Genomic DNA, 26,933 nt, shown 5'->3' with positions numbered 1-26,933 from the left:
TCTGGAGCTCCAATGGCTTCTTAGCTGAGCCTTCTGGGGATGGTGGGGGACAGCAGTGTGAGCACTTCCCACAGAGCTCATTACTAGTCACTTACACGGAGCTTTACAGGCAGCATCTTGGGTGACGGAATGCCCTGGGGTCAGGAACGAGCCTGGCCTGCTCTGTTCCAGGCGCAGATCTCCCCTTCATGGGCATGGACTCATTGGGCCCATAGCCGCCCTGGTTTGGAAGCACCACTGTTACCCCATTTCATACAGGTGAACACTGAGGCTCAGAGAGGTGACACACACACCCAAAGTCATGTGACAAATAAGGGGCAGATCTGGGACTAAAATTTGGGGCTGCTAAATCACAAAACACAAGCCCAAACCATTGTGTGGCTCTGCCCTGGTCCTCACATGGGCCAGGAGCCCTTGGAACACACACAGGGCCTGGTGCTGCTTGCCCTTGGCTGTGTGCTCCATACTCGGCAGGGGACCTGGCTCAGGGTGGGTGCTCCGGGATGTGGAAGGCCAAGGGCTCTGTCCATGGTCTTGGCATCAAATAAACTTGGACAGCAATCCCAGCTCTGCCCTGCAGTAGCCGTGTGGTTGTGGGCAAGTCACTGCACTTCTCTGGGCCTCAAATTTCCCATCTGTAAATGGGCACAAGAAAGCCCTCACTGCCCAGTGATGAGGGAAGAAGTCAAAGACCTCATTCATGTAAAGAGCTCAGAACTGACTCCCAGTGCTAGCAGCCAGCACAGGGCTCTGCACACAATAGGCACTCAAAATGTTCCGTCATGTTATTGCTGTTATCGTTATTATTTCAAAACTGCATTTTCAACATTCCCAGTGTCCAGGACAAATTAAGCTTATGATCGATGTGACTGTGCCCATTATCTGTGATGAGGAACTGAGTCATCCTTTCCTGATGCCACCTCCCGGCACCAGCACCCCACGCTCAGAGACCAAGTGGGGTTAGAGCCGGTCTTCGCATGGAGCCACCCTTGGGGCCCTGTCCAGCTGGCAGCTGGATGGAGTCTGGTAGTAACAAACATTGGGAAGTCCTGAGTCTGGGGCCAGGAAAAAATGATGGAAGGCATGGGAAGACGATGCTGAGATTGAAAGCAGACCCGAAACGCCGCCCTGACTCCTAGACCTTCTCCTCCTGGGAACAGTCAGTGAGATCTGGCTCCTAACAAGGCCAGAAAAGGACTCTGCCCTTCCTGGAACAGACTCTGGGCCCTCCAGTGTCCCCTTCCAGCCCCACTTACCTTCACATAGTCCCCGCCAGCCTCCGGCTCTCCAGTGGCCCTGGAAGGAGAGAAGAAAAGTGAGTGTTCCCAGCCCTGCCTGGCTCCCCAGCTGCCAGTCTCTGCCCACCTGCAGGCAGGAGGGGGCACTGCAGCTGATAGCATGTGCTGGAACCTGCTGGCTGGGCTACTCCTCCACTCTCCAGCTGTGCGACCCTGGGCAAGTACCTTCACCTCTCTGAGCCTGTTTCCTGTCTGTAAATCAGGGTAATGATAGCTTCTGCTTCATCGGGTTTTCTCGAGGACTCTGGGAGCTGATGAATGTTATATGCTTAACACGGGGCCTGCTCCCTGAATTGCTATCTTCAACCAGCTTCAGGACGCTGCACTCTCCTGGTGTTCACTCCCCACCTGCTCCCTGACTCCATGGTTGGTGGCCCCAGGCTGGGCCTCAGCCTCCTTTCCTCCCGCCCTACCCTCATTCCCTAGTGCAGAGTGACCCACCCGGTGGCACATCATGGTGCCATTGCTGGTGACATCTGGCTGCGGAATTGATCCCCTTCCCTAAGAGGTGGTCAGGATGGGGCCTGGAGAGGCCAGAGGCTGGGGGTGGCTGTCTTTCCCGGGTGCCAAATAGATATCACCCTTCCTTGCGAGGGCTCCCGTGAGCCACTTCCCCCAGTCCTCGGCCTTAAAGGCCCTCCCTTCTCCGATGCGGCCTGGACCTGCGCCTTCAGCACCAGACTCAGACACCCAACTGCCTCCTTAGCATCTCCTCTCAGATGTTTGAAGTCATTTTGACTTTCGTATCCAAAGCAGGGCTGCTGATCGCCCCCCCCCCGACGCCCCTGCTCCCCACATCCGATCCCCATCTCAGTTGATGTCAGCTTCATCCTTCTTGTTGCTTTGTTTGGCCCCAAACCCTGCGGTCCTCTGAACCTCCTCTCTCACTCACACTCCACGCCCAATCCATCAGGAAATCCTGTGGCCCTACTTCCAAAATAGATCCTGACCACTTCTCTCCATGTGTCAACCCTGCCCCATCTGGGACGCCCTCTGTGTCCTCTGTGGAGCACAGAGCAGCCTTCTCGCTGTGTCTGCCCTCACAGCCCTCCGCCACCCAGGCGGCACTCAAGGGAAAAGCTAAGCAGATCGCAGTGCACAAACCCCACCCCCAAGCCTCCCATCTCTCAAAGAACAAAGTCTAAATCCCACTCCATGGTCTGCAAATGGCTGGCCATGTAATTTATCAACTCAACCAAGACTTTTCTTCCCTTGTGAGAGTAAAGAGGGTGCCATTTTCATGCCAGAAAAACAAGTGTAAACAGGCTCATGTGTTCCCCAACCTACAATGCCCTGTGTGGCCCTGGTGGTATCTGACTGCCCACCTCATCAACTCCCACGCCCACAATATGCCTCCCTCCCTCATTCTATCCCTTATTCTGCCCCGGCCACATTGGCCTCCTTGCCAAGCTCGTTCTTGCCACAGGGCCTTTGCACTTGCTGTTCCCTTGCCTGGAATGCTCTCCGCCCCACCCAACATCATCACACAGCTTGCCCCTCCCCCTATTTTATTTAGAGCTCTGCTTAATGTCCCCAACCCAGAGAAGCCTTCCCTGACCACCCTGCCGAGACTAGTCCCTTGTCCCTCACTCTCTGTCCTCAACCCTGCTTTCTTTTCCTCAATCTCTGCCTGAAACAATCACTTTACATTTATTTGTTGACTCAGTTACCTGACGCCTCCCCTGGGGCACTGACTTCATATAGCTCACAGGTGAGCCCCCACCATGGTGCCTGGCACATGGTAGGAGCTCAAGAACTCTTTATTGCTTAAGGAATGTATGAACAGTAAACCCTCAACCAGTATTCATCACTGTTGTTATTATTAATTCCCTCAACCAGTATTCATCACTATCGTTATTATTAATTCTGTCAGGCTGGGCCCTGGTTCTCTGGCTGGCACAGGCCTCAGTATTGCCATCTGCAAAATAGGGAGGAAAGTCAAACATCAGGGAACTGCTTCCTCAAATACAGAAGCACCAAATTTAAATTTAAATGTGACAAATCTAATAAAAATAAATTTAAAACAAAAACAGCTGAGCTAAAAACAAGACAAAACAAAAACTGTGTGTGAAGTATATATGTTTCCAGGGCAGAATTCCATGCAGGGTTTCCCCCAGCTCCTGAGGCCAGGGGCTCCTCATTGAGAAGCTGTCTGACAGTCCTCCCTGTTCTGACATTCCAGAGTCCCTGGTGCTAGCCTTCCTTCCTGCAAAGTCCTTCCTGACCTCTAACCATAGTCCCTTAAGCTGCAGCCTGGCCCCAGCAGGCTCCCAAAGGTGTTTGGGTTCTCTCTGTCCAGCCGAGTTGGGAGTGGGGTGCAGTACAGACCCCTTCCCCTCTCACCACCCTGCTCTTCCTGGGTGAGGTGTCCCATCCCAGTGTTTCCGGCCATTTAGGCCCGGAAATCCTCCCACCGCTGGGAACAGATTGGCCAGGACACTGGGATCGCCTAGCACTTCCTCCTGCTTCCTGTCCACTTCCTCTCACGCTCTGGGCAGGAGCAGAGCCTTGGGGAGGGGGCGCCTGCCCCAGGGAGCAGGTGGCCTAGGTGGCCAGAGCCAGTGGGGGTGCTCAGGCAGAGGCCCAGGCCCAGGAAGCTGAGGGCCTGGAGCCACCACCAGCCCCCATCACCTCTCCCTGCTCCCGTACAACACTCCAGGATTCCTAAGACATAAGGTGACCATGTTGGCTCACCACCCACTGCCATCATTTGCCCAGACTATGGCCACCACCTCATCACTGCCTCCCAGCCTGCATCTGTGTCCCTCTGGCTTGTTTTCCCCCCAGCAGCCAGAGCAATCCTGTTAAAATGAGTCAGCTTACGACTTTCCTCTGCTCCAACCCACTGGAGTGACCCCTAGTTTCACACAGAGTAAGAGCTAAAGTCCTGGGGACTTCCCTGGTGGCACAGTGGTTAAGAATCCGCCTGCCAATGCAGGGGACACAGGTTCGAGCCCTGGTCCGGGAAGATCCCCCCTGCTGCGGAGAAACTAAGCCCGTGCACCACAGCTATTGAGCGTGTACTCTAGAGCCGCGAGCCACAACTACTGAGCCCGCGAGGCACAACTACTGAGCCCGTGCGCCACAACTACTGAAGCCCGTGTGCTCCGTGCTCCACAATAAGAGAAGCCACCGCAATGAGAAGCCCGCACACCGCAACAAAGACTAGCCCCCACTGGCTGCAACTAGAGAAAGCCCACGTGCAGCAACAAAGCCCCAACACAGCCAAAAATAAATAAATAAATAAATTTAAAAAACAAAAGCTGAAGTCCTCATAACAGCCTTCACACACTGGCTCTGACCACACTCCCCTCACTCACACTGCCCCAGCCAGGCTGGGCTTCTTGCTGCCTTTTGTTCCCACCTCAGGGCCTTTGTACTTTCTGTTCCCTCTGAGAATACTTTCCCTCCAGATATCCACTGAGCTCCCGCCTTTCCCTCCTTCAGGTTTTTACCAAAATGTCCCTTCTCAGTGAGGCCTTCCCTGGCCGCCCATCTGGCAGTGAAGTGTGGCCTCTCAATGCTCCCCACCTCCCTGCCCTGCTTTGTCGTTCTCCGTAGCGCTTCATCTGACTTGCCCTGCACTATCTCCTCTCACCAGAACATCAGCTCCACATGGGCAGGGGTTGGGTTCTGCCTAGAATGGTGCCAGGCACCCTATAAAGATGTTTTGCTCTGTTTTCTATTTTCTGGTCACACGGCGTGGCATGTGGGATCTTAGTTCCCTGACCAGGGATCGAACCCGTGCCCCCTGCAGTGGAAGCACGATGTGTTAAACACTGGACCACCAGGGAAGCCCCTGTAAAGATGTTTTTGAATGAATGAATGTCCCAGCAGCCCCTGCAATCCTGAGGACAAACTCTAGTTCTCACGGGTCGGCCCACTGTGACCCAGCCCTTGCCAGCCACCCCTCCTCTCGTCCTTAGGGTCCTCCATGCACTCAGGCTTCACACTTCCTCCAAAGAGCTCTACACCCTCCAGCCTCAGGACCTTTGCACATGATATTCCTTCTGCCTAGAGGAATTCTCTCCCTTAGAGTCAGAGTAATCCCTACTCAGCCTGCAGATCTCAGTTTGCTTGGAGATTTCTAGAATGTTCTCTCTCCCTTTGTAATGATCAAATCCAGGAATCAAAGCTTCCATTTTAAAAAACTCAGCTCCGGGCTTCCCTAGTGGCCCAGTGGTTAAGAAACTGCCTGCCAGTGCAGGGGACACGGGTTCGAGCCTTGGTCTGGGAAGATCCCACATGCCACAGAGCAACTACGCCCGTGCACCACAACTACTGAGCCTGCACTCTACAGCCTATCAGCCACAACTACTGAGCCCACGAGCCACAACTAGAGCCTAGAGCCCATGCTCTGCAACAAGAGAAGCCACTGCAACGAGAAGCCTGTGCAACGAAGAGTACTCCCTGCTCAGAGCAACTAGAGAAAGCCCGCACACAGCAACGAAGACCCAACGCAGCCATAAATAAATAAATAAATAAAAATAAAAATAATAAAACGAAACTGAAATACTGTATTTTAAAAAAATTAAAAAAATAAAAAACTCAGCTCCATTAATTAATTAATTGCTTATTTTATGGATTTAAAAGGCACTTCCTCTCTAATATTAGTGGCGAAATCAATTAATAAATAATAGTGACAACTGAGCTAAATCAGTTCCATTAATCAGCTGCATTAATTATTTAAATAACCAACTTCTTTAATTGCCTGTATTAGCTGATTTGGTCTTATAACTGGTACCACTTATTGCATACATTAGCTTAATTAATTGAATTAATGATCAGTCATTAGAGTCCATTATCCTTTATTTCCCCAGTGCAGGTTTCGGTCTGAGCTTTCCTTTCAGGGTCTCCATCCTGGCCAGGAGGGAAGGGCGAGGCTCCCCTCGGGACCCTGGAGGAGAGGCCGCCATCCTGTTCCACCTTGGCCCTCCCTCACCACAGGCAGCCTTGCCCTGCAGAGCCCTGCAGCCTTCCTGCCCTCTGTCGATCCCCCAGGACATATGGTCATATGGCCTTGAGTGGACATTTCCCCAATGTCCGCCTCAGGCTTCCCAGCTTTCCCCCTGCCCTCCCCTCTCTGAGCTTCAACTTCCTCATCTGTGAAATGGGCATATTTTAACTGTCTTCCCAGAGGGGTTGCAAGGATCCTATGAGAAGGAAAGGTGGAAGGTTCCTTAGCCCCTGTGGTTCCTCTCGTTGCCCCAGCACCACCACCCCCCAAATGAAATCTCCCATCCTGCTCCTCCTGGGGGGTTGAAGATACTCTCCCTTCTTCACTCCGACTTTCACTCACCCGGGGCATAGAAGCAACCCTGCTCTATGCTCCTTAGTCCTTAAAGACCCTGAGAAGAGAGAGCTGGGGTGGAAAGCCCCATCTCTCTGGGGACACCCAGCCAAGAGGCCTTTGGGATTCCCTGCCAGGAAGGTCCTTGGCTTTAGCCTCTGCCCTGCCCCCTCTCCTGTACGATGGGCCACCACCGTCCTGGACACGTCCTTCCTCCTCTCCGCCATTCTGCGCCCTTCGTCTTCTTGACAGGGGTGAGCTCCCCAGCAGAGCTCAGGAAGAGTCCCAGCTCTGTGAGGAGAGGACAGATCGGAGGTCGCTCATCCCAGGGCAGAGCTGAGGAGTCTGAGTCCCAAGAGCTGCTGAGACTTAACAGCTGCTAGAGAAGAGCAAATGGGGAAGACGACTGAATGCCTGTGTGGAAGCCCCACTTTATAGCAGGGCACAGAGCTGCTCAGACGAGACCTGGGTTGGCTCTGCTTTATTCCTTGCCCGAGGCAGGCTCCCCCAGATGATGGGGACTGCTCCTGGATGGAGATGAGGGACACTGGGGAGGGGAAAGTGAAGAAAAAGAACATTTCAACCAGACCAGGAACCCAGAATCAACATGAGGAAGAGGAAATGAAGTGGGCAAGGACAGAGGAAAGACCCTCAGGGGCTCTGAAGAGGGCCCTCAGCTGGGAGGGAGGAGGTTGTGTGACCCTGGGCGAACCCCCCTGGTTGGGCCTCAGTTTCCTCTTCTATAAATGTGTGTGGTGATCGCCTGAGCATCCTGTGTACCGGTACTTCCTCGGGCCAGGTCCAGGATAAATGCTCTACTTTGTCTAGTCCTCACGATGACCCTGTGAAGCAGGTGCTGTTATTGTCCCCAATTTACAGATGGGGAAACTGAGGGTCAGAGAGGGGAAGGGGGTTTCTCAATGTTGTAAAGACAAGTCAGTGGGCCTCTGAGCTGCTGATGTAGCCGACCCCTTTCTTCCCCAGCTCTCACGCCACATACGTCCGGCATTCTGTAAACAGAGTCCCCTAAGGGTTTGAGGGGATGTGGCTCCAGCTGGGGTTGGTGGGGGGACCGTCCATCCTTCCCGAGCCAGCGCAGTTCCCACAGCCTCAGGCGTCTGGGGGTCTCAAGGGCTGTGAGAAAGTCTCCACAGGAAATGAGAGCCAGGAGCAGCTGGGCCCCTTTGGAAGACAAGGACCAGCCGCCCAGAGCCTGAGGAGGCTGAATGGGCTGAGCCCACCACAGCCCCCTCCCCCAGTGGGTAATCACTACCAGATGCCCAGCAGCTGACGTCACTTTGCAGGGCCGAGAGGGTCGTGGGACTCTGGGGAGTGTTGGGAATTCTTGGACCAGAATCAACATTCCGAAAGGAAATGGTGGGGGGGGTGGGGACGGGGGTCTTGGCCTGTTCTCAATGCCTGGCACCAGGGCTGGGGCACGGGCAACACAGGGTGCCCCCGGCCGGGGTGCTTCCTTCTCCACGTCTCAGTTTCCTTCTGAACAGCCCTGGAAGTGGAGTGGAGGGGCCTGGGTCTCTGGGAGGCAGGAAAGGGTGTTCAGGTGAGACACTTTAGAATGAGTAGGACTGCGGTCAAATCCTCCTTAAAGAAGTCCTCGTAAAACATAAGTCAGAGTGGGGCCTTCCTCTGCTTGAGGCCAGCAACGGCTGCAACTCGCTCAGAGTCAAAGCCAGGTCCTTGCCGGGCCTTCCAGGCCTTACTTATCTGAACCCATTTCCTTTCTGGCCTCATTTCCACCACTCCTCTCCCCAGCCCCCATCTTGCTCTCTGCTGCTCCTCAAACGTGCCAAGGATGCTCCCACCTCAGGGCCTTCGTACCTGCTATTCCTTCGGCCTAGTATACCCTTCCCCAGATATCAAGATGGTTTGTTCCCAGTACACCGGAAACTAATATAATATTGCATATCAACTATATTTCAACTAAAAAAAAAAAAAAAAAAAAAAGAGGGTCTGTTCCCTCATCTCCTTTGCTCAAACATCAGTTTCTCACTGAGACTTTTTTCTTGGCTAACCTTCCTAAATTGCCACCATCAGCCCCTACCCTCCAAGACCAATTCCCCTACTTGATCTGAATCTTTCTCCGTAGTGCTTTCCTCTTCTGGCTGACCGGGTAACTCATTATCTTGTTTATCATCTGTCTCCCCCACACTGGAATGGGGGTTCCTTGAGAGCAGGGTTTTGTCTGCTGTGCTCACTGCTGTCTCCCTAGAACCTAGAAGAATGTCTAGGGATTGTTGCATCTCAGTAACTATTAAAATGAATGAAATTCCAACTCAACTGTGTCATCTCGAGCAAGTTGTTAACCTCACAAAACCTCGACGTCTTCATCTGTAAAATGGGCTCCTATTACCGCCTTTTCAGGGGGGTATGGGAAGTCATTTGAAGTAATGGTAGAGACAGCTCTGAGATTTTTACTTGCAGGAGGTGAAATGTGGCCTAGTGGTTAAGTGCTTGGGCTTGGGAGTTGGTCAGGAAGGAATCAAATCTAGGCTCTGACACTTAACCTCTCTGTGACCCCAGGAAAGTCCCTTTCTCTCTCTGAACCTCAGCCTCCTCGCTGGTAAAATGTGGTAGATGGCACCCATTGAGTGTTCCAGGCAGGGACAGCCAGTTGTCCTCTGGGGGGACCCTGGCCCGACAATTCCTGTGTGTGTGTGTGTGTGTGTGTGTGTGTGTGTGTGTATGTGTGTAGGTGGGTGTCGGGTGTTGGGGGACCTCCCTTCCCTCTCTGAGACTCTGCTTCCTCCTCTATAACATGGACTGAAGGTAGAGTGTCAGAGCTCTCTGGGCCCACTATTTCCCTGCAGAAGGCTGAGGGTGCCGGGGGATGGTGGGAGACTGGGCTGGTGCTCTCCTTTTTGGGAGCTAAAGGCCCTTCATTCCCCTTCTATTGGCCCCTCCTCCCTCCTTCCTCTGCATCCCCCATGATCTCAGCAGGGAACAGGGCACCAGGAAACTCCTGCAGCCTCACCTCTTCCCCTTCCTTCCTTTTGCTCCAGGTGCAACCTGCTTCCCAGGGGCTAGGGGAGGGACACGTCTTCCCCAGCTTACGCTGCTCCCTGAACAGCCACTGGGATGACCCCCTTGGGACACTCAGGAATGAGTCTCCCAGTCTTACTCAGTGGCAGTTCTCAAATGCCCTTGTTCCCAAGCTGGATGGATCCTCAGAGACCATCCCAGGCCCATCTTGGCTGCTGGGGAGATTGAGGCCCAGAGTAGGGCAGGACAAGCCTGAGATCACACAGGCAAAGCAGGTCACCTGACTCCAGCACAGATCTGGGCTTCACAGGCTCCTAGAAAAAATGTTCAACAATTCCTGGACTCCTACTTGGCCTGGAGAGCAGGTGGGACACTGGGTCCCAGGGCACCAGGAAAGGGCTCAATCTGATCTGCTAACCCCACCCCCCTCAGGACCCCTGGACACTCCAGATGATTAGGGGGGGAAGGGAAGTCTCCCTATTTCCTCTGTTAGCTCTAAGCCAGGCCTGATGCCAGAGGCACTGCCAGGACCATCTCTGCCCACAGGGGAGGAAGGCTGGGTCCTAGACTTGGCATTCTCAAGGGGTCTCAAGACCTGTTGGAGGGGAATGGGTTGCCTAGTCGTTGAGGGCCTGGTCCAGGAAGGTGGAGTTAAACCCTAGCTCTGACTTTCACTAGTTGTGTCAAATTGGGCAAGTAAACCTCTCTTTCGTCATCTGAAAACTGGAGATAGTAATAGTGCCTCTCTTCTGGTACTGTTGTGACCAGAAGATGCCCAACCTGTGCCGGGAGAGGCTGGGGATAGAGTTACACCAAAAGAAAGTTTAAAAGTCCCTGATGCTAAACTCACACCCAGGTTTGTCAGCTGCCCCAGGGGCACGGATTTCCCCCTCAGACAACTCCCGTTCCTGGCGGCGGCCCTCCTCGGTCCCAGCTCGGTCACTCACCCTCTGGGTCCCAGTGCGGGGCACCTTCGGCCCACCGCAGTCATAGTTCCCTGTCGTCACGGCCTGCAGCCCTGGGACCTCCTCTGCTCGACGGCTCCCGCCTTTCTCAGGATACGGAGGTGCGGAGCTTAGAGCAGGACTCCTGGGGAGGAGCCTGGCCTGTAGGCCACGCCTCGGACACGCCCCACTGCCCTCCCTGGGCGCGCTCCACCGCCTACTCCTCCCTCCGGGAAGGACGCGCCCCGCCTCGGGCACGCCCTCCGCCTGCTGTCTCGCTCCGCCCTCTCCCCCATCTGTCAGGTCGGAGCGGAAAGGCCACGCCCCCGAGCACACCCCCTCCGCCTCGCCCCGCCCCACTCCGAGGCCAGCTTCCCCAACAGTCCCTGCGCCGCATGGGAAGGCCACGCCCCCTGCACACGCCCATTCTCCACGCCACGCCACGCCCCACCCCGCTTCAGCAAACCCTCAGCGCGCTTCTCAGACTTCGGTTAGCTCAGAACGCCCCCGGAGCTACGAGGCCCGCTATCCTGCATACAATCCTTGCTCCACACACCCGAATGAGGCCGAATTTAAGAGGGGATGGCAAGAGAAGGCAGCCTGGAGCAGCCAGAGATGGTGGAAAAGCGTTTGTTTTATTCATCATAAACGTAAGCACTCCCATTTACCGAGTTGCTTGTGGTGTGTCAGGCGCTGTGCTAAGATTTTACAAGTATGTTACTCTTGAATTCTCACCACAACCCTACAAGGTAGGTGCTATCGTTGTGCCCATTTATCAGATGAGAAGAGTGAGGCTCGGAGAAGGGAACAGACTTGTCCAAGGTCATGCAGTCAGTAAGAGGCAGCGTCTGGACCGGATTCACTCTGCAGCTTTACAAGGTCCTGCTCCCCACTGAAGGACCAATTACCCCAGCACACAGAAGCTGTGCTTGGTGTCTCAGGGCAGAGTCACTCAAGAGAGGTTCCAGAACTAACCCTAGAGTTACTTTTGTTCAGATTTTTTCCCCCCCTCTTTATTTCAATAGGTACATCTGACCAGTATGGTTTAGAAAAAGGTTCTGAGTGTTGAAAAGCAAGGGACTGGGGGTGCAGGGGTGGTGGTGGGATGAATTGGGAGATTGGGATTAACATATATACACTAATATGTATAAAATAGATAACTAAGAACCTGCTGTATAAAAAAATAAATTAAAAAAAGAAATAAACTGGAAAAAAAGAAAAGAAAAGCCAGGGACTCCTTTGGTGGGGGCTGAGGGGGTCTCCCAAGTGCATGAAGTACATGGCTGGAGGGCTTAGAAGATGGTGGGTACAATGTGGTGGATGAGTGTGCAGCCACTGGAGACAGGCAGATTCCTGCTCAAATCCCAGCTCTGCAACCTTGGCTGAGTCTCAGTTTCCCCATCTGTAAGATTGGCGGGGGGCGGGGGTGGTGGTGGTAATAGTACAATCTTTTTCAGAGTGTTCAGTGAGTAACATTTGTTTTGACACCCAGTAAAATGGGTACAGACTAAATGAGAGCTATGGTCATATCATCACTATTTGTTTTTTTTTTTTCTTTTTCTTTGCGGTACGCGGGCCTCTCACTGTTGTGGCCTCTCCCGTTGCGGAGCACAGGCTCCGGGTGCGCAGGCTCAGCGGCCATGGCTCACGGGCCCAGCCGCTCCGCGGCATGTGGGATCTTCCCGGACCGGGGCACGAACCTGTGTCCCCTGCATCGGCAGGTGGACTCTCAACCACTGCACCACCAGGGAAGCCCCACTATTTGTATTTTTGCATCAACTCAACACACCCTGTAACCAAGTTAGTTAACAAATGGTCTTCTAGATCAAGGGGAGCAAAGTTGTCCAGCAGAATTAAAGGTGGCGATTCGGGTGTGGGCCCCAGGGCAGGGATCCAGTGATTGGGCTTGGATCCACCCAGTAGCTGAGGGCCCATGCTGGAGGCTGCCTAGGGCTCTGGAGTCGGGGTGGGCGCGGGGGGCGGGGGCGGGTCTTAGTTCAAGTCCTAAGTTTGTCATTTGCTAGATGTGCACCCTGACTGGGGCAGATGACATTCCCTCTCTGAATCTCAGTTTCCTCTTCTGTCATATGGAAATAACAGTATCTTCTCCCTGGGTTTGTTTTTTTTCCCTGTTTTTTTTTTTTTTTTTCCTGAGAATTAATTACAAGTGAAGGGCTAAGAACAGTGGCTGGTCTATAGTAAGCACTTGGTTAATGTGTAGGTATGTTTGTGTGTGTGTGTGTTTTGTTTTGTTTTGTTTCTACTCAGATGTGTGTGTTGGGGGGTCCTCTCCAGGATCTACTGGTAGGAGGCTGGAGACACCATCCCCGCAGGTCCTGCCCTCACCCTCCCCTGATGGGCACCTACCTTTCTGAGAGCACGTTCCTGGGGTCTCGCTCCTCTTCTGTGTCTGCCCTGGGGTCCTCAGGTTTTCTCATGGGGCCCACTTCCCCTGCTGAAGTGTTGGGTCCGACTGCTGGGGTGTCCTCCACGGGGGCATCGGTCCCCACCACCATCTTCTTGGCTGCCTCCAAGCCTGAGGGGTCAGGCAGCCCTCGGGGCACCACATGGGGCTCAGGGCCAACCTCCTGGGCCTCCTGGATGGCCTGTTGGTCCCGAACCTTCTTGATGCTGGGGCGAGGCATGGTGCCCATGTGGCTGTACATGTCGCTGGAGCGGGCATAGGCCAGGGGGCTCTTGGGGACTGTCACCAAGTCATCCTGTGTGGTGTCAAAGGTGTCAGCCTCCAGATGGGGCCGGATGCTGGTGGAGGCCAAAGATCGTCTCAGAGTGAAGGACCGAGGAAGGTTGGAGAGACTCCCAAAGCCCTTGAACTTGAAGAACTCTGGCATGGGGAAGGGGAGGGAAAGAAGTTAATGATATTGCCAGCACTAATAATAATAACAATAAAATATTCATGCAGTTCCACTCATTGACCGTCCAAGGAGGGTTAGGAGTTTCACTGACACCCCACTCTAACTTATGGTATAATATGGCAGCTCTGGAATCGCATAGCCCTGGGCTTGAATCCCTTGAATTCCACATCCTAGCTGTGTGACCTTAGGCAAGTCACTTGACCTCTCTGAGCCCCATTCTCCACATCAGTAAAATAGAGATTATAGTACCCATTTCCTATGGGCAACGAGAAAACTGAAGAAAAGCATGAACTCAGCATGTAAATAACATGCTTAACATGGTACCTGAGACACAGAATAACCTCCATAAGAAGTAATGAAGGGCTTCCCTGGTGGCGCAGTGGTTGAGAGTCCGCCTGCCGATGCAGAGGACATGGGTTCATGCCCTGGTCCGGGAAGATCCCACATGCCGCGGAGCGGCTGGGCCCGTGAGCCACGGCCGCTGGGCCTGTGCGTCCGGAGCCTGTGCTGCGCAACGGGAGAGGCCACAACAGTGAGAGGCCCGCGTGCCGCAAAAAAAAAAAAAAAAAAAAAAAAAAGTAATGAAGATGATGATGATCACAATAAATGCCTCTGCATTTGTCAAACATGCTGCGTGCATTAATTACTTCACTGAATTCTCAACACAACTCCATGACACAAGTTTAATCCCCAGTTTTTCAGATGAGGAAATGGAGGTTCAGAGCTGTGACATGACCTGCCTGAGGTCACACAGTGGGAGGCGAAGCATGTATGTGTGTGTGTGTGTGTGTGTGTGTGTGTGTGTGTGTGAGACGTGTGTGTTGGGGTGGGGAGGGGGCGTTTGAATGAGGCTCTGTGCCCCTGAGGTGAGGGTGAAATGAGAAGGGGGTTGTCGGGAGCCTGAGGGTCCCACTCCCTGCGGTTCTGTCCTTCCTGTCAGCTGAGCCTGGTGTTGGGACTCAGGCAGCAGTGCTCGGGTGATACCATCTCCTCGTTTCCGCGGGGGTGCATGTGAGTTCCCTCCTCCCCATCCCCAGCTGTGAGACTGCCCCTCCTCACAGCCACCACCATCTGACTGACTTCACTACAGCCTCCAGATAAGCAAAAAGGAAAAACCCTGGCATTTTCCACTTCCTCGGCATCCTATGCCTCCTCAGGTCCTCACAACCATGATGGAATATATCGGTGGGATGCCCCCATCTGACCAGACAGAAAACCGAGGCCCAGAGAGGGGAAGGAATTTGCCCAGGGTCACAAAGCAAGGCTGAGCCTGGCCAAGGGCCCAGGGCTCTGGATTGCTGGGGTCAGTGTTCTGGGGCTTTCCTCCCAGTCCTGCCCGTCCCCTCACTTGGTCTTATTCTCTGCCTCCTGACAAATGCTGTCAGAAGATGCTGAGGCTCTGCTCTTAGAAAGCTATGCCATGGGGCAGAAATTGTGCCAACGACTGCCTTCTTTCTCAGCACCACTTGTTTTGTCCCCTGGGGACTGGGGGTCTGGAGGAAAACAGTAGTGGGGCAGGGAGGGAAACTGAAGCCCAGAGTCCAGGAACTTGAGATTGAGCCCTGCTCTGTAGCCCCCTATAACCTCAGGCAAGTGTCTTGGTCTCAGTCTTTCCATCTGTGGGATACAGTCATAATGCTTGCCCTGTCCACCCTCCTCCTGTGCTCTCAGATCAGAAGAATCAGGGGAAACCGAAGTTTGCTGGCACCAGGAAGGGATCACCAACCTGGGGGAGAAGTGATGGGTGGGTGTGGCCCCTCACTGAGTTGCTCTGGGTCCCAGCGTCACTGCTGATGGGGACATGGGACAGGATCTCATGGCACACACCCCTCCCCCCGCCTCAGCCACAGCAACTCCCAGCCTGAGACCCCATGTGAACCAGGCCCAGAGGCAGGGGGTGGACTGCGTGGAGGTCTTCCCTGGCCCAGCCATGAGGTCAAAGGGAGCCAGAGGACATGCAGACGAATGGAGAGACTGAGAGTTGGGGTGGGGAGAGACAGAGAAGTAGAGACGGGCAGAGACAGACAGGAGAAGAACAGAGATGGAGAGCCTAACCAGCTGGAGAGAGAGAGATACCGGGCCAGTGATGGAGAGATGGCGACTGGAAACTCAGAAGCAGAGGCCTCTGGAGAGAGACAGAGATGGACAGAGAGAAAAACAAACAGGGTAGAGTGATGAAGAAGCAAATACAGAGAGGCTGAGATGGACGGACAGACAGAGGGATGAAGGACAGTGCAAACGGCACCCTGCACTCACTGAACTTTTTGCTGGCCTTCTTGGTCCCCTCCATCATCTTGGCAAGTCGTGCAAAGCCCCTGGCTGGAAGGCAAGTGGCCACTCGGAGCTCTGGACATCAACGTTGAGATGCCTCCCTCACCTCCCCTTCCCCTTTCTCGCGCCCTCTCACTCGCTTCCTCTGTGTATTTTTAAACCAGTGAAACTCCCACAGCCCCACCCTCCCCATCCTCTCTGCAGGGGGCGGAGGCAGGGGCCTCCCCCAGTCCCGGCCCCTGTGGGCCTCCTCCTTGGCCTCGGCCTCGGGGAGGCAGGGGACAGACCGCAAGCACGTGAGATCTGGAAGGTCTGGGAAATAAACCACAGACTCTGGGAACAGAGCCCACTGGGCTGGGGGCCTCTGGGGACCTGCCAACAGCTATCAGGGGGTCTGGCCAGCAGGCTGGGAGGGTGCAGGGAGTCAGACCTGAGGGCAGGGGGGTTTATTCTAAGCCTCAGTGCTGGGGGATGCACTGGCAGCGGTGGATAGGAGAGTGCCATGGTTTGGCCTGTGGGCTCTGGGACCACCCAGACCCAAATTCAAGTCTTGGCTGGCCACTTTGTCACTGTGTGATCCTGGACTAGGGAACTCACCTCCTGGAGCCTCAGTTTCCTCTCTGTGAGTAGGAGGTATTTGCAATGCCCACCTCACAGAGTCCAGTGCTTGGTGCAAAGCCTGGCACAGAATCAGAGCCCACTACACTCCTTTTCAAGCTAGCAGGGACATGGCGATAATTTAGTCCACCACCCCATTGTACAAAGATAGGAAAACCGAGGCACAGACAGGCAGAAGGATTGCCCCAGGTCATACAGCGGGTTGGTGGCACAGACTGGGTTACAACTTGCCCTTTCAGGCCCCTTAACCCACAGCCTGGTGTTTTTCCACCCTACAACCCCTGTGTGTGTGTGTGTGTGTGTGTGTGTGCGCGCGCGCTCACATGGACAGGACAGAGATGAGGAAATGAAACCTCTCCTACACAGGTTGTCCCTGACACCTGTGGAGGCTTTCAGCAGCTGCTGGGGGCGGTGCAGCTGAAAGACCAGGAGCTTCAAATCCTGGCTCTGAGTGCTGCTGACAAGTTACTTCTGCCTCTGAAGCCTCAGTCACCTAATCTCTAGAATAGGCACAAATGCAAGGTATGCAGTCAACCCCCAGAGGCTCCAGCATGATTGGACATTATTATCCCGGACCCAGGGCTGGCAACTGAGGCTGTGATAGGGGAAGTTCAAGGTCAGATGGGGCCCATCCTTCATCCTCCATAAAAATAATGACTACTAACGACTAACGTTTTCTGGTCACTTAGTATGTGCAGCCACAGGGCTCAGTTCTGCCCTAAGAGGCAAATGTTTCTCTCGTCCTCATTCTACTCATGTGGAAACTGAGCCCCGCCCCCCGCCCAAAGTCAAGTTACCTGGAATTGGGATCTGCCTGTCCAGCTGTAGAGCCTGAGGTCCTAACTTCCACACTCATAGCTCCCGCCACCCTCTGGCAGCTGGATGATAGACCTTGGCAGGGGAAGGGTCTGCTGAACCTTTTCGATGGGATGAGGGGGAACCTGAGGCCCTGGAGGGAAAAGGGACACAGGCTGTGAGACAGAGGCAGCAAACAGGCCTGGATGGGACAGGTGTTCAAAGTTCAAATGAAAGGATGGGGTTTCTGGACCATGGCCTTAGGAGGATAAGGGAGGGTACAACTCCAGCTCCCTCTTCTGAGCACTAACCATGAGCCAGGCATGGAGCTGGAAGGCCCTACAGATCGTCACAGCCCTGTGAGATGACCCTGGTACTGTCCCGTTTCACAGATGAGGGAACTGAGGCTAAAGAGGAGCAGAGACTAGACAGACAGATACCCAGGTGTTCTAACTCCCAGGCCAGTGTCCCTTCCCATCTCTGGGTTGTTGTCAGAAAAGGGAGAGGGGCCTGTGGCCTGGTGGTAGCTGGGGGTCTTCCTGGTGGGAGGTGGAGTGTGGGTCCCCCAGCTTCTCTTCCAAGAGGCAGTCAAAGTGATTTGGGCTAACTGCTGAGGCTGTGGCATCAGCCAGTGCTGGCTTCCTGGCCAGGCCCACTCCCGACTTGCTGTGTGATCCTCCATAAGAGACTTTACCTCTCTGAGTCTCAGTTTCCTCATCTGTGAAATGGGGCCACAGTAGCCCCCACTTCCTGGAGTTGTTGGGAAGATGAAAGGAGCAAATGATGACCCAGGCCAGTACACTGTGGCCTCAGCAAACCCTGGTGGTTGTTGCTGAGGGATGGGGGTGGTTCAGGCCAGGGGCAGACTGGCACAGGCCAGGAAAACCCCAGGGCAGGCATGTGGTGTGAAACCTGGGAGTCCCAGCCACGACGAGGCTCTGTTGCCATGGTGGAGGGGCCTTGTCAGCGCCAGGCTAGCCCTGCTGTTGGCCCAGGTGCCAGGGCAGTTGCATCCCTGAGAGGATGAATGGGGCTCAGTGTGGTGGCTCAGTGTGGCGGCTCTGCTGAGCTCAGAGCCCTCTTTGTGCTGCCTCGAGTGGCCGTTGGGAGTGTGGCTGGGGACCTGCTGGCGGGTGGCTGTCCCCCAGGCCCTCCTCAGACAGTGCTGGAGGCCAGCCCAGCCCCACTCTGCAGCACTGAACACACAAGTGCTTTCCCACCTCCAGGCCTTTGCTTGGGCCGGACCGGCACTCGGAATGCCTCTTGTCCCTCCACTGGCTCTACCTTTTGCCTCCACTGAGTCCCTGAGGTCTGATTGAGCCATAGTGCCCCAGGAACCCTGCTCTGATTTCTGTCCCCTCCCTCCTTACCCTCCTCCCCACAAGTCTATGACACAGTCACCTGCAATCTGACCAGGTACTATCAGGGATTGGAGACTTTCAATGTCATAGTCAAAGGTGTTGGACCCAGGCTAACCTGAGTTCACACCCCACCTCGGGCAAGTCACATCAACTCTCTGAGCTTCATTTTTCTCATCAGTAAAATTGGACAAATACAACATCCCTCACAATATCCTGTGGCAACGAAATAACACGTTTATACTGAGAGTTATCATCTGTATTACATTCACTTTTGTCTTTATATGCATGTTCCAAACAGACCTCATGCTCCGTTGAGAGAACTGGCCTCATGCATCCATATTGGCCTCAGGCCTGCTATACTGTAGCACTCAGTAGATACCTTTCCCCAGCTTGACTCAGTTGTCTTATATTGGGGGACAAAGAGACCTGGCTTTGAATCCCAGCTCCATAGCTCCCTCGCTGCGTGGCCTTGGGCAGGCCACTTCACCCCTCCGAACCTGTTTCTTCTTCTGTAACTTTGGCCCCATAATAGCAACTTCCTGAGAGGGGTGCTATAAAGTTCTAGGGGTCTGACACATAACAACACAGGGCCGGGCACAGTCAGTACCCAGCCGGTGTGGGCAGAATGTCCATGGGATTGCAGGGCTGTGGGCATCACACAGCCACTCTTTGTATCCCCCTATCCAGTGACTCCTCGTCTCCCTAGACAGACCGGCAGCCAAGAGCACCCCACCCCACGAGCCTTTCTTCTCTCAATACGCCCCGTACCCTGTTCCTACTCGGGGGAGGAAAACAGAGGGTCCAGGCCAGGGTCAAACAGCTGGCCAGTGGCTCCCTTTCCTACTCTGTGACTCAGTTTCCCTAAATGCTAAATGGCAGCAGGACCAGAGGCTCTCTCAGAGGCTCTCTCAGAGCCTGGTCAGTGGATCGGCAAACATTCCTGAGTATTGGCCACATGCCCTGTTTTGCCAGCTTAGCTGATCCATGGAAACAGGAAACATTTCCCTCAAACCAGCAAATCAGAAGTCAAAGTCAGTGAGAAATTGTCTCTGGCTAGGACCTAATTTCTTCTCACTTTCACCTGGGCAGCCTTCTGAAGGGCTTCTGACTGCTCCTTCCTGCCTTCCTCCCCAGGGAAGGGCTGAGGGCCTGAGGCCCTGAGGGGAAGTGACTGGCGATGTCGGGGTTCAGGCCAGGGATGGTGGGGTGGAGGAGGTGACATCACCGGAACTTTTGCTGAGGCCTCTGCCCACAGGATGTGACTTAGGGAGGGCTCATGAGAAGCAAGTAGGGGCCCCAGCCTGAGAGTCTGATGGTGGAAGCCACACAAGCCCATGGCAGACCTACCCCCCTCCAATGTTACTATCCCCTCCCACACCTCCCACCGGCATCCAAGGCACCCAGCCAGTGGTGCTGTGACATGACTGTGCCCTAACTCCACCCTCAGCCCAGATGGGTGGGGTCCTGACACGGGTAATTGCTTGGGGTTGGCACCAGACTGACCTGGTTCAAATACCAGTAGGGCAACTGGCCAGCCATTTGACCCTGACCAATGATGGCACTTCCGAATTTCAGTCCTTCTGAGTACAATAGAGGTAATAATAGTATAATACTGCTGAGTGAGAATTGAGATAATTCCCATAAAGGGCGAAGCGTACAGCTTGGACCATTTATTTTCCCTTGATAAATTGTACTTACTACAATTATTATTTTCTCCCTCCTTGCCCTCCCCACCCCCAATTTAGCCAATGGCCACTCTGCTTCTAATAGTGTGCCCAAGAAGCTGACCCCAAATCACACCCTGACACGCCTCAACCCCCTGCTGGTCTACACTGCCTTCAGGAGAGTGCTTTCTGCTCCTCACCCGACCCTCAAGACCTTCCCTGGCAGGGTCCCCCATGGCAGAACAGGGTCTCTTGGGACACCAGGATCACCAGACCCATTCCTGACTGCTCCTACAAGGAAGCTTCAAGGCCAAGCCATGTGAGCTAAGAGGTGGAGAGCAACCGGGGAAAGGTACTGGGGTGCAATCAGAGAGCACAGCCCTGAAGGCAGGGAGGCCCAGGGGGTAGGAAACAGTGTGGTCACAACTTACGAGGGAAGGTGGAAAGAGCCTCAAATGTCAAAATTTGGTTTTGCCTGAAGACAGTGGAGGGAAATACATACAGACTCCACTTCAGAATGATCTGGCGCGTGCTCCGAGGGGGACAGATGGAGAGGGCAGCCTGGGGAGGACAGGACTCAGGATCCATTGGCAGAGGACTGGAGAGGAGGGGCAGACTGAAGAGGTGCAGAGGAGGTGGAAAGACAGCCTTGTTGGGGGCTGGGTTTTGAGTAGGGCTGGAGGAAGAAAGAGGAGGCTCCTGGAGCCAGAAAGGTATCAGAAAGATGCTGCGGAAGGGCCAGGGTAGGGAAAGGGGGCACAGGACCAGAGAAGGAGATGGGTGAATGGTGGGCTTGGTGCCTGGCACATAAGGACAACAGGCCTCAAACAGCACGACTGCTGTCCTCCTGGACAGACTGTAAATAGCCTGTGTCAAGAGAATCCTCTTCAGACTCAGACAGACAAGGTTCGAGTCCCAGCTTTGTCACTGTGTGACCTTGAGCAAATGACCTCACCTCTCTGAGCCTCAATGTGCTCTTCTGTAAAATTGGTTAGCGATCCTGACTATGGGGCTGTTGATTCAGGATTCAGCAGGAACGCCCAGCACTTCCTGAGCACACAAGGGTGCAGAGTAAATGCTAGCTATTTTTGTGACTACTGACCCCGGGCGCGACCAGCTCGGGCGCAGCTCAGCGGGGACGGGGGTCCTGTGGGTTTCATCCCTGCCTCCCGGAGAACAGGGGGTCCAGGGCTGGAAGGCCTGGGCTTTGCTCGCTCGCCGCCTCCAATGTCGCCGCGCCCCCTGGCGGCTGTCAGTTGCCATATCAACGGCGGGTGGCAGGGGCCCGGGGAGGCGGCGGTGGCGGCCGTTCTCTCCTCCCCAGGCCGGAGGCCGCCTTCGCCTGTGAGGGGGTGCACCCCTAGCTGGGGAGGAAGGGGCTCCCCGCGGGAGCTAGCATGTGTAGGTAAACTGAGGCACGCGGCGAGTCGCCCCGCAGCCAGGTGTAGAGCGCGGGGCCCCACCTCCGAAGGCGGAGGAGGGGCCGCGGGCGGTGACGCGCCGAGGGCGGCGGGCGGACAGGGAGCGGGCGGCGGCGGCGGGCGGCAGGCGGCGGCAGGCGGCGGCGGGCGGCGGCGGCGGCGGGCGGCGGCGGCGGCGGGCGGCGGGCGGCGGCGGCGGCGGCGGGCGGCGGCGGCGGCGGCGGCGGCGGCGGCGGCGGCAGGTGCGGCCGCGAAGGGTGGGAGGGAGGAGTGAGGGGGCGGGAGGAGGGGGAGGGGAGGGCGAGGCTGGGGCACCTCCCCTTTTATAACGCGCCCCCTCCCGGGCTCTCGGGGCGCCTCCTCATCGGCTCTTCCCGTCCGGCCCCCTCGCCCGGCCGCCCCGGGCCCGGGCCCGGCCAGGGAGTCCCCAGGCCGCGGCTCGGGGGCCGCCCCCCCGCCCCGCGCCCAGCGCAGCCTGGCGGAGGCGGTGCCGTCGGAGGAGGAGGAGCAGGGCACTGCGGCTGGCCCCGGATCGGGCGCCAGAGCGGCAGCGGCTTCGGCAGCGGCGGCGGCCCGAGCCGATGCAGCGGGACGCACCACCCCGAGCCCCAGCCCCGGCGCCCCGGCTCCCCGCGCCCCCGATCGGGGCCGCCGCCAGCAGTGGCGGCGGCGGAGGCGGGGGCAGCGGCGGTGGCGGAGGCGCCTCTGCAGCTCCGGCTCCTCCTGGCCTCTCGGGAACTACAAGTCCCAGGGGGCCTGGCGGCGGGCGGCGGACGGAAGAGGTGGGGTCGGCGCCGCGAGGCCGGAAGTGGCCGTGGAGGCGGAAGTGGCGCGGCCGCGGAGGGGCCTGGAGCACGGCGGCGGGATCCGGAGCGGGAGCAGCGACGGCGGCGGCGGCTGGAGGTGGCGGCGGCGCAGTGGAGGCGGCCATGGCAAAGCAGTACGACTCGGTGGAATGCCCCTTTTGTGATGAGGTGTCCAAATATGAGAAGCTCGCTAAAATCGGCCAAGGCACCTTCGGGTAAGGCTTGGCCCCCGGGGACCGGGAGCCCTGAGCCTGCACCCCTCCGGGCCGACGTTGGGACGCCCAGGCCCGGGCCCAGTTGGTCGGGAAGCCATTTAGGCACAGACTTGTTCCCTGGTCTCAATAGGCCGCGCCGCAGCCCGCCCGGGCCTGACAGAGCCGGCTGGCGGGGAGGAGCTTGAGGCCCTTGATGGGGGGCAGGGAGGGGTTGCAGAGAGGAGCATGTGAGTGGAACGGGATCTCTCTGCGAGACTCCCGGGTGAGGAGAAGGGGCAGAGGGAAGGAGGTAGAGGCTCGGAGGGGGACCGAAGACACCGCGTGGTGGGGTAGCCGAGTGCCCTGGGTACCCGGCCCAGCCCCGCCCGGATTCCCTTTCCTGTTCTCCTCTGGTGGGGGAGGGGCGGGCCCTGCGGAAATGGCCTGAAGAGTCCTCTTGGGTCCCCCTCTCGGCCTGCAGGGAGGTGTTTAAGGCAAAGCATCGCAAGACCGGCCAAAAAGTGGCTCTGAAGAAGGTACTGATGGAGAACGAGAAGGAGGGGGTGAGTACGGGTGGGGTGGGCAGGTCGGCCAGCTCCCTTGGGCGTGAGGTTGGGTTTCCACCCTGCTGCTTCTGGGGCTCTCACGTATAGATTCAGTTTACGTGTTTGGAAATTTCCATATTCCAGGGAATTTGACTTCCAAGTTAAATCTTTTAATTCAAATGTTTTGAAGCCGCTTCATAGTTCATTCTTAGGTGAAGATGGTTGGTGTCAGGAGGGGGAGCCCACGCTTGCACGGAGTGCACCTTGGTTCCTGAAGTTAGGAAGGCTTTGAGCACTTTTACTTTAGGGTTTAATTTTGTTGAATGTAAAATAATAAGTTATATGCAATGACTTTAAAAGGGTGACTGGTATTCACTTGAAAAACAACAGTGCCTTCCACCCCCCGCCCCATCTTAGCTCTAGTCCAGCTTTCAAGAGACTTGCTTCTTTATTTTTGTATTTGTTAACCATCTCACAGGTAAACACAGGCATAGAACTAAAACTTATAAGGTTGAAGAAACTGGAGCATTTAATAACTAGTAATAGAGCACTTGTGTGAAGTATCGCTATTTCAATTCGTTGTCTGAAACCAGCTCCTTGAGGGGTACATACTATTACACCCATCTTACACATACGGCATTTGAGACAGCTAATTTCAGAGCCTGCGCTCTTACTCTGTCTCCCAGCCTTTGACCCTTCCTGTGGACTCCCTGGCCAGTTCCTTGGTCTGTGGTGCGCTCACCCACTTTTGACCTTCTCCTGTCTTTTTCCCACCCAGTTCCCCATCACAGCCTTGCGGGAAATCAAGATCCTCCAGCTTCTAAAACACGAGAATGTGGTCAACTTGATTGAGATCTGTCGAACCAAAGGTAAGTTGTTGGGATCTCATCCGCATTTTCAGATGGAGGAAATGAGGCTTATTGCTTAAGGTTTTGTTTGCAAAAGTTGGAACTGGACACACTTACATTGCCTCTTCTTAACCCAGACATACCAAGTGTGACTGCTTCCTGTGGCCCTTTCTTCAGAGCAGGTGCCTCCTCGGGGCCTGCCACAGTACCCAGCCCAGAGGAGGCGCTCAGAAAATATTTTACCTGTGAAGGAATTCGCACCTGGATATCCAGGGGTCCATAGGTTGGAGAGGGTAGGAGCTGCTTGTGGGAAAGTGAGGTGCATATGAGATTTTTCATTTTTTTCTTGTCCCTCTCTCTCCCCCTCATTCTTCCGGTCTCAGCTTCCCCCTATAACCGCTGCAAAGGCAGTATATACCTTGTGTTTGACTTCTGCGAGCATGACCTTGCCGGGCTGCTGAGCAACGTGTTGGTCAAGTTCACCCTGTCTGAGATCAAGAGGGTCATGCAGATGTTGCTCAATGGTCTCTACTACATCCACAGGAACAAGGTGGGGGCCAGAGTAGGGGAGGAGAGACCAAGGCTTGGGCTGGCCTTTGCTCTCACTGTGGGGTGGGTGTGGCTAAAGGACCCTCGGGAACCCTCACCTTTGTGCTTCCTGCAGATCCTGCACAGGGATATGAAGGCGGCTAATGTGCTCATCACCCGCGATGGAGTTCTGAAGCTGGCAGACTTTGGGCTGGCCCGGGCCTTCAGCCTGGCCAAGAACAGCCAGCCCAACCGCTACACCAACCGTGTGGTGACGCTCTGGTACCGGCCCCCGGAGCTGTTGCTCGGTGAGGACTCTCCCGAGCTGGCAGAGGGAAGCAGGGGCTGGGCACTTACCCGGCCTCAGCCCCCCACTGCCAGGGCTTCTTGAGCCCCCGGCCCGGGGGCATTGCCTCTCAGGAGGCTGTCGGGCTCAAGGGGCCCTCCTGGTGTGCTCTTCTTCTCAGGGGAGCGGGACTACGGCCCCCCCATTGACCTGTGGGGTGCTGGGTGCATCATGGCAGAGATGTGGACCCGCAGCCCTATCATGCAGGGCAACACAGAGCAGCACCAGCTTGCCCTCATCAGCCAGCTCTGTGGCTCCATCACTCCTGAGGTACGGAGTCGGGCTGCCTGGCCCCCTGGGCCCCACGGGCTGCAGAGAAGTCTTCCTGGCCGGGGAGGGGTGGGTGCTGAATAGAGGAAAAGCTCCATTCTGGAGAGGTTGCTGGTGGATGGTTGGGGTCTGCTGTTTAGAGCCACACAGACTGTTCAAGTCTCGGCTGCATCCCTTCAGTTGTGTGGCTTTGGGGAGGGTGTCTGAGCCCCTCACTTCAGAGCTGAGCTGCTCTGCTGTGAGATAGCTGTGGTTCTATCAGGCTTGGTGCACCTACGCCAGACAGTTTGTGTCAGAGGACCCGGTACTTGGCGTTTGCCACATACGTGGTTCCTGCTGCTTTCACCTTGGAGGGGTCAAGTTTGCCTTCCAGGGGCGGCCTGGGAGCTTCTGAATGGAGAATGTTTAGTCCCTTCAAGTGCTTGACCGGTGGACCAGCCACGTACCCCCTGAACTGACTACATCCTCTTTTCCATGCCTCCCACCCCAGGTGTGGCCAAATGTGGACAAGTATGAGCTGTTTGAGAAGCTGGACCTGGTCAAGGGCCAGAAGCGGAAGGTGAAGGACAGGCTGAAGGCCTATGTGCGTGACCCCTACGCACTGGACCTCATCGACAAGTTGCTGGTGCTGGATCCCGCCCAGCGCATCGACAGTGATGACGCCCTGAACCACGACTTCTTCTGGTCCGACCCCATGCCCTCGGACCTCAAGGGCATGCTCTCCACCCACCTGACGTCCATGTTTGAGTACCTAGCACCGCCACGCCGGAAGGGCAGCCAGATCACCCAGCAGTCCACCAACCAGAGCCGCAACCCCGCCGCCACCAACCAGACGGAGTTTGAACGTGTCTTCTGAGGGCCAGCTGCTGTTGCTTCTCATTAGGGCCGTTGTTTTATTTTTTCTTCTGCTCTGTGACTTGTGTTGTGGAGATGTGGGGGCATTTGAGTTTTTTCTCTAGTGCATATTTTATTTAATCCCCACCCTGGGCATCAGGAACCAACCGAGCAGACTGGAAAAAAGCTTTGGCTGAGAGTCCAGGAAGGCACTTGGGCTGCCTCCCTTCGTTCCCTGGCTTTTGGGGTGATGCCCAGAGGGTCTCCATTTACCTTAGGACAGGAATGAGATGGGAGGAAAGGTGCACCCCACTGGTGACTTTCTAAGAGATCCCAGCATGCTGGGAGGAGGAGACAGGTCCCTCACCCATCCCCAGCCCTCCTCATGGGATGAGAAGCTGGTGTAGGGGACAGAACCAGCCTTGGGAATGGGCTGCTCTTGGCCTAACCCTCAGAAGCTCTGGGGCTGGCAGAAACTCTTGGTTTCTTCAATAGGACAATTTTATCGTGTTTGTTCAATTGTTCAGAGACATTCCTGGATGCAGTTCGGTCAGTAACAATTAAAGTTGACTCTTTTTCAGTAAATGACTGTGTGCTCTGTGTTATGTTCAGACCCCCAGCTCTTAACCCTGTAGCTGACCTTTGAGATTTGATCTGTCAAGTCTTGGTTCTTTTCTTTGACCCAGTTCATGTCCCGTGACATACCTTCAGAGGACTTTGTCTTTTCTGTTTTTCTCTTGAGTACCTTCCAGAACATTTGCCATCATGCTCCCCACCGGGCAGGTACCATGATGTGGTACCTCAGTGTCTGAGGTACCTCAGTGTCTGAGGAAGCAGGGGAGACGTGAGAAATCGGGCTCAGTCTGCTGATGAGGGAACTGGAGACAGCCTGCTGTGAGCTACATCTGCAGCGGTGACCGGGGTGGGGGTGGCGTGGGGTGGAGGCACAGTCTGCTGTGGCGCACACGTGTTCAGACTTGACTCATGAGCACGGGAGGCTGCGGAGGCTCCTAATCAGTGGAAT

At 55.5% G+C, this 26,933-nt stretch overlaps 2 protein-coding genes across 2 annotated transcripts in view; one reads left to right on the top strand and one right to left on the bottom strand.

Annotated features, from left to right (window-relative positions):
- Nucleotides 1-15,701, bottom strand: part of SH2D3C (SH2 domain containing 3C) — a 31,682-nt gene extending 15,981 nt beyond the window's left edge. Inside the window, exons 1-3 of the mRNA XM_060101043.1 lie at nucleotides 15,665-15,701; nucleotides 12,900-13,377; nucleotides 1,257-1,296 (exon numbers count right to left, since the gene is read on the bottom strand). Coding sequence (XP_059957026.1) covers nucleotides 1,257-1,296; nucleotides 12,900-13,377; nucleotides 15,665-15,701 — 555 coding nt within the window. The remainder of the gene's footprint in view (nucleotides 1-1,256; nucleotides 1,297-12,899; nucleotides 13,378-15,664) is intronic.
- A 6,170-nt stretch (nucleotides 15,702-21,871) lies between these two features.
- CDK9 (cyclin dependent kinase 9) lies at nucleotides 21,872-26,494 on the top strand. The gene is made up of 7 exons (XM_060102210.1): nucleotides 21,872-22,559; nucleotides 23,020-23,101; nucleotides 23,862-23,952; nucleotides 24,315-24,481; nucleotides 24,596-24,767; nucleotides 24,927-25,075; nucleotides 25,566-26,494. The coding sequence occupies exons 1-7, from the start codon at nucleotides 22,120-22,122 to the stop codon at nucleotides 25,929-25,931; spliced, it is 1,467 nt and encodes a 488-aa protein (XP_059958193.1). The 5' UTR covers nucleotides 21,872-22,119; the 3' UTR covers nucleotides 25,932-26,494.
- The last annotated feature ends 439 nt before the right edge of the window (nucleotides 26,495-26,933 follow it).

This window comes from Mesoplodon densirostris, chromosome 6, assembly GCF_025265405.1.
Source record: "Mesoplodon densirostris isolate mMesDen1 chromosome 6, mMesDen1 primary haplotype, whole genome shotgun sequence".
Classification (NCBI taxonomy): Eukaryota; Metazoa; Chordata; class Mammalia; order Artiodactyla; family Ziphiidae; genus Mesoplodon; species Mesoplodon densirostris.
The sequence above is the reverse complement of the archived record's forward strand: the minus strand, read 5'-3'. Positions and strand labels throughout refer to the sequence as shown.

Excerpts from the sequence above, each read along its gene's own strand:
- CDK9 (XM_060102210.1), top strand. The coding sequence starts at position 22,120 with ATGCAGCGGGACGCACCACCCCGAGCCCCAGCCCCGGCGCCCCGGCTC. Across the intron at positions 22,560-23,019 it reads ATCGGCCAAGGCACCTTCGG|GGAGGTGTTTAAGGCAAAGC; the intron begins GTAAGGCTTGGC and ends CTCGGCCTGCAG. Across the intron at positions 25,076-25,565 it reads GTGGCTCCATCACTCCTGAG|GTGTGGCCAAATGTGGACAA; the intron begins GTACGGAGTCGG and ends CTCCCACCCCAG.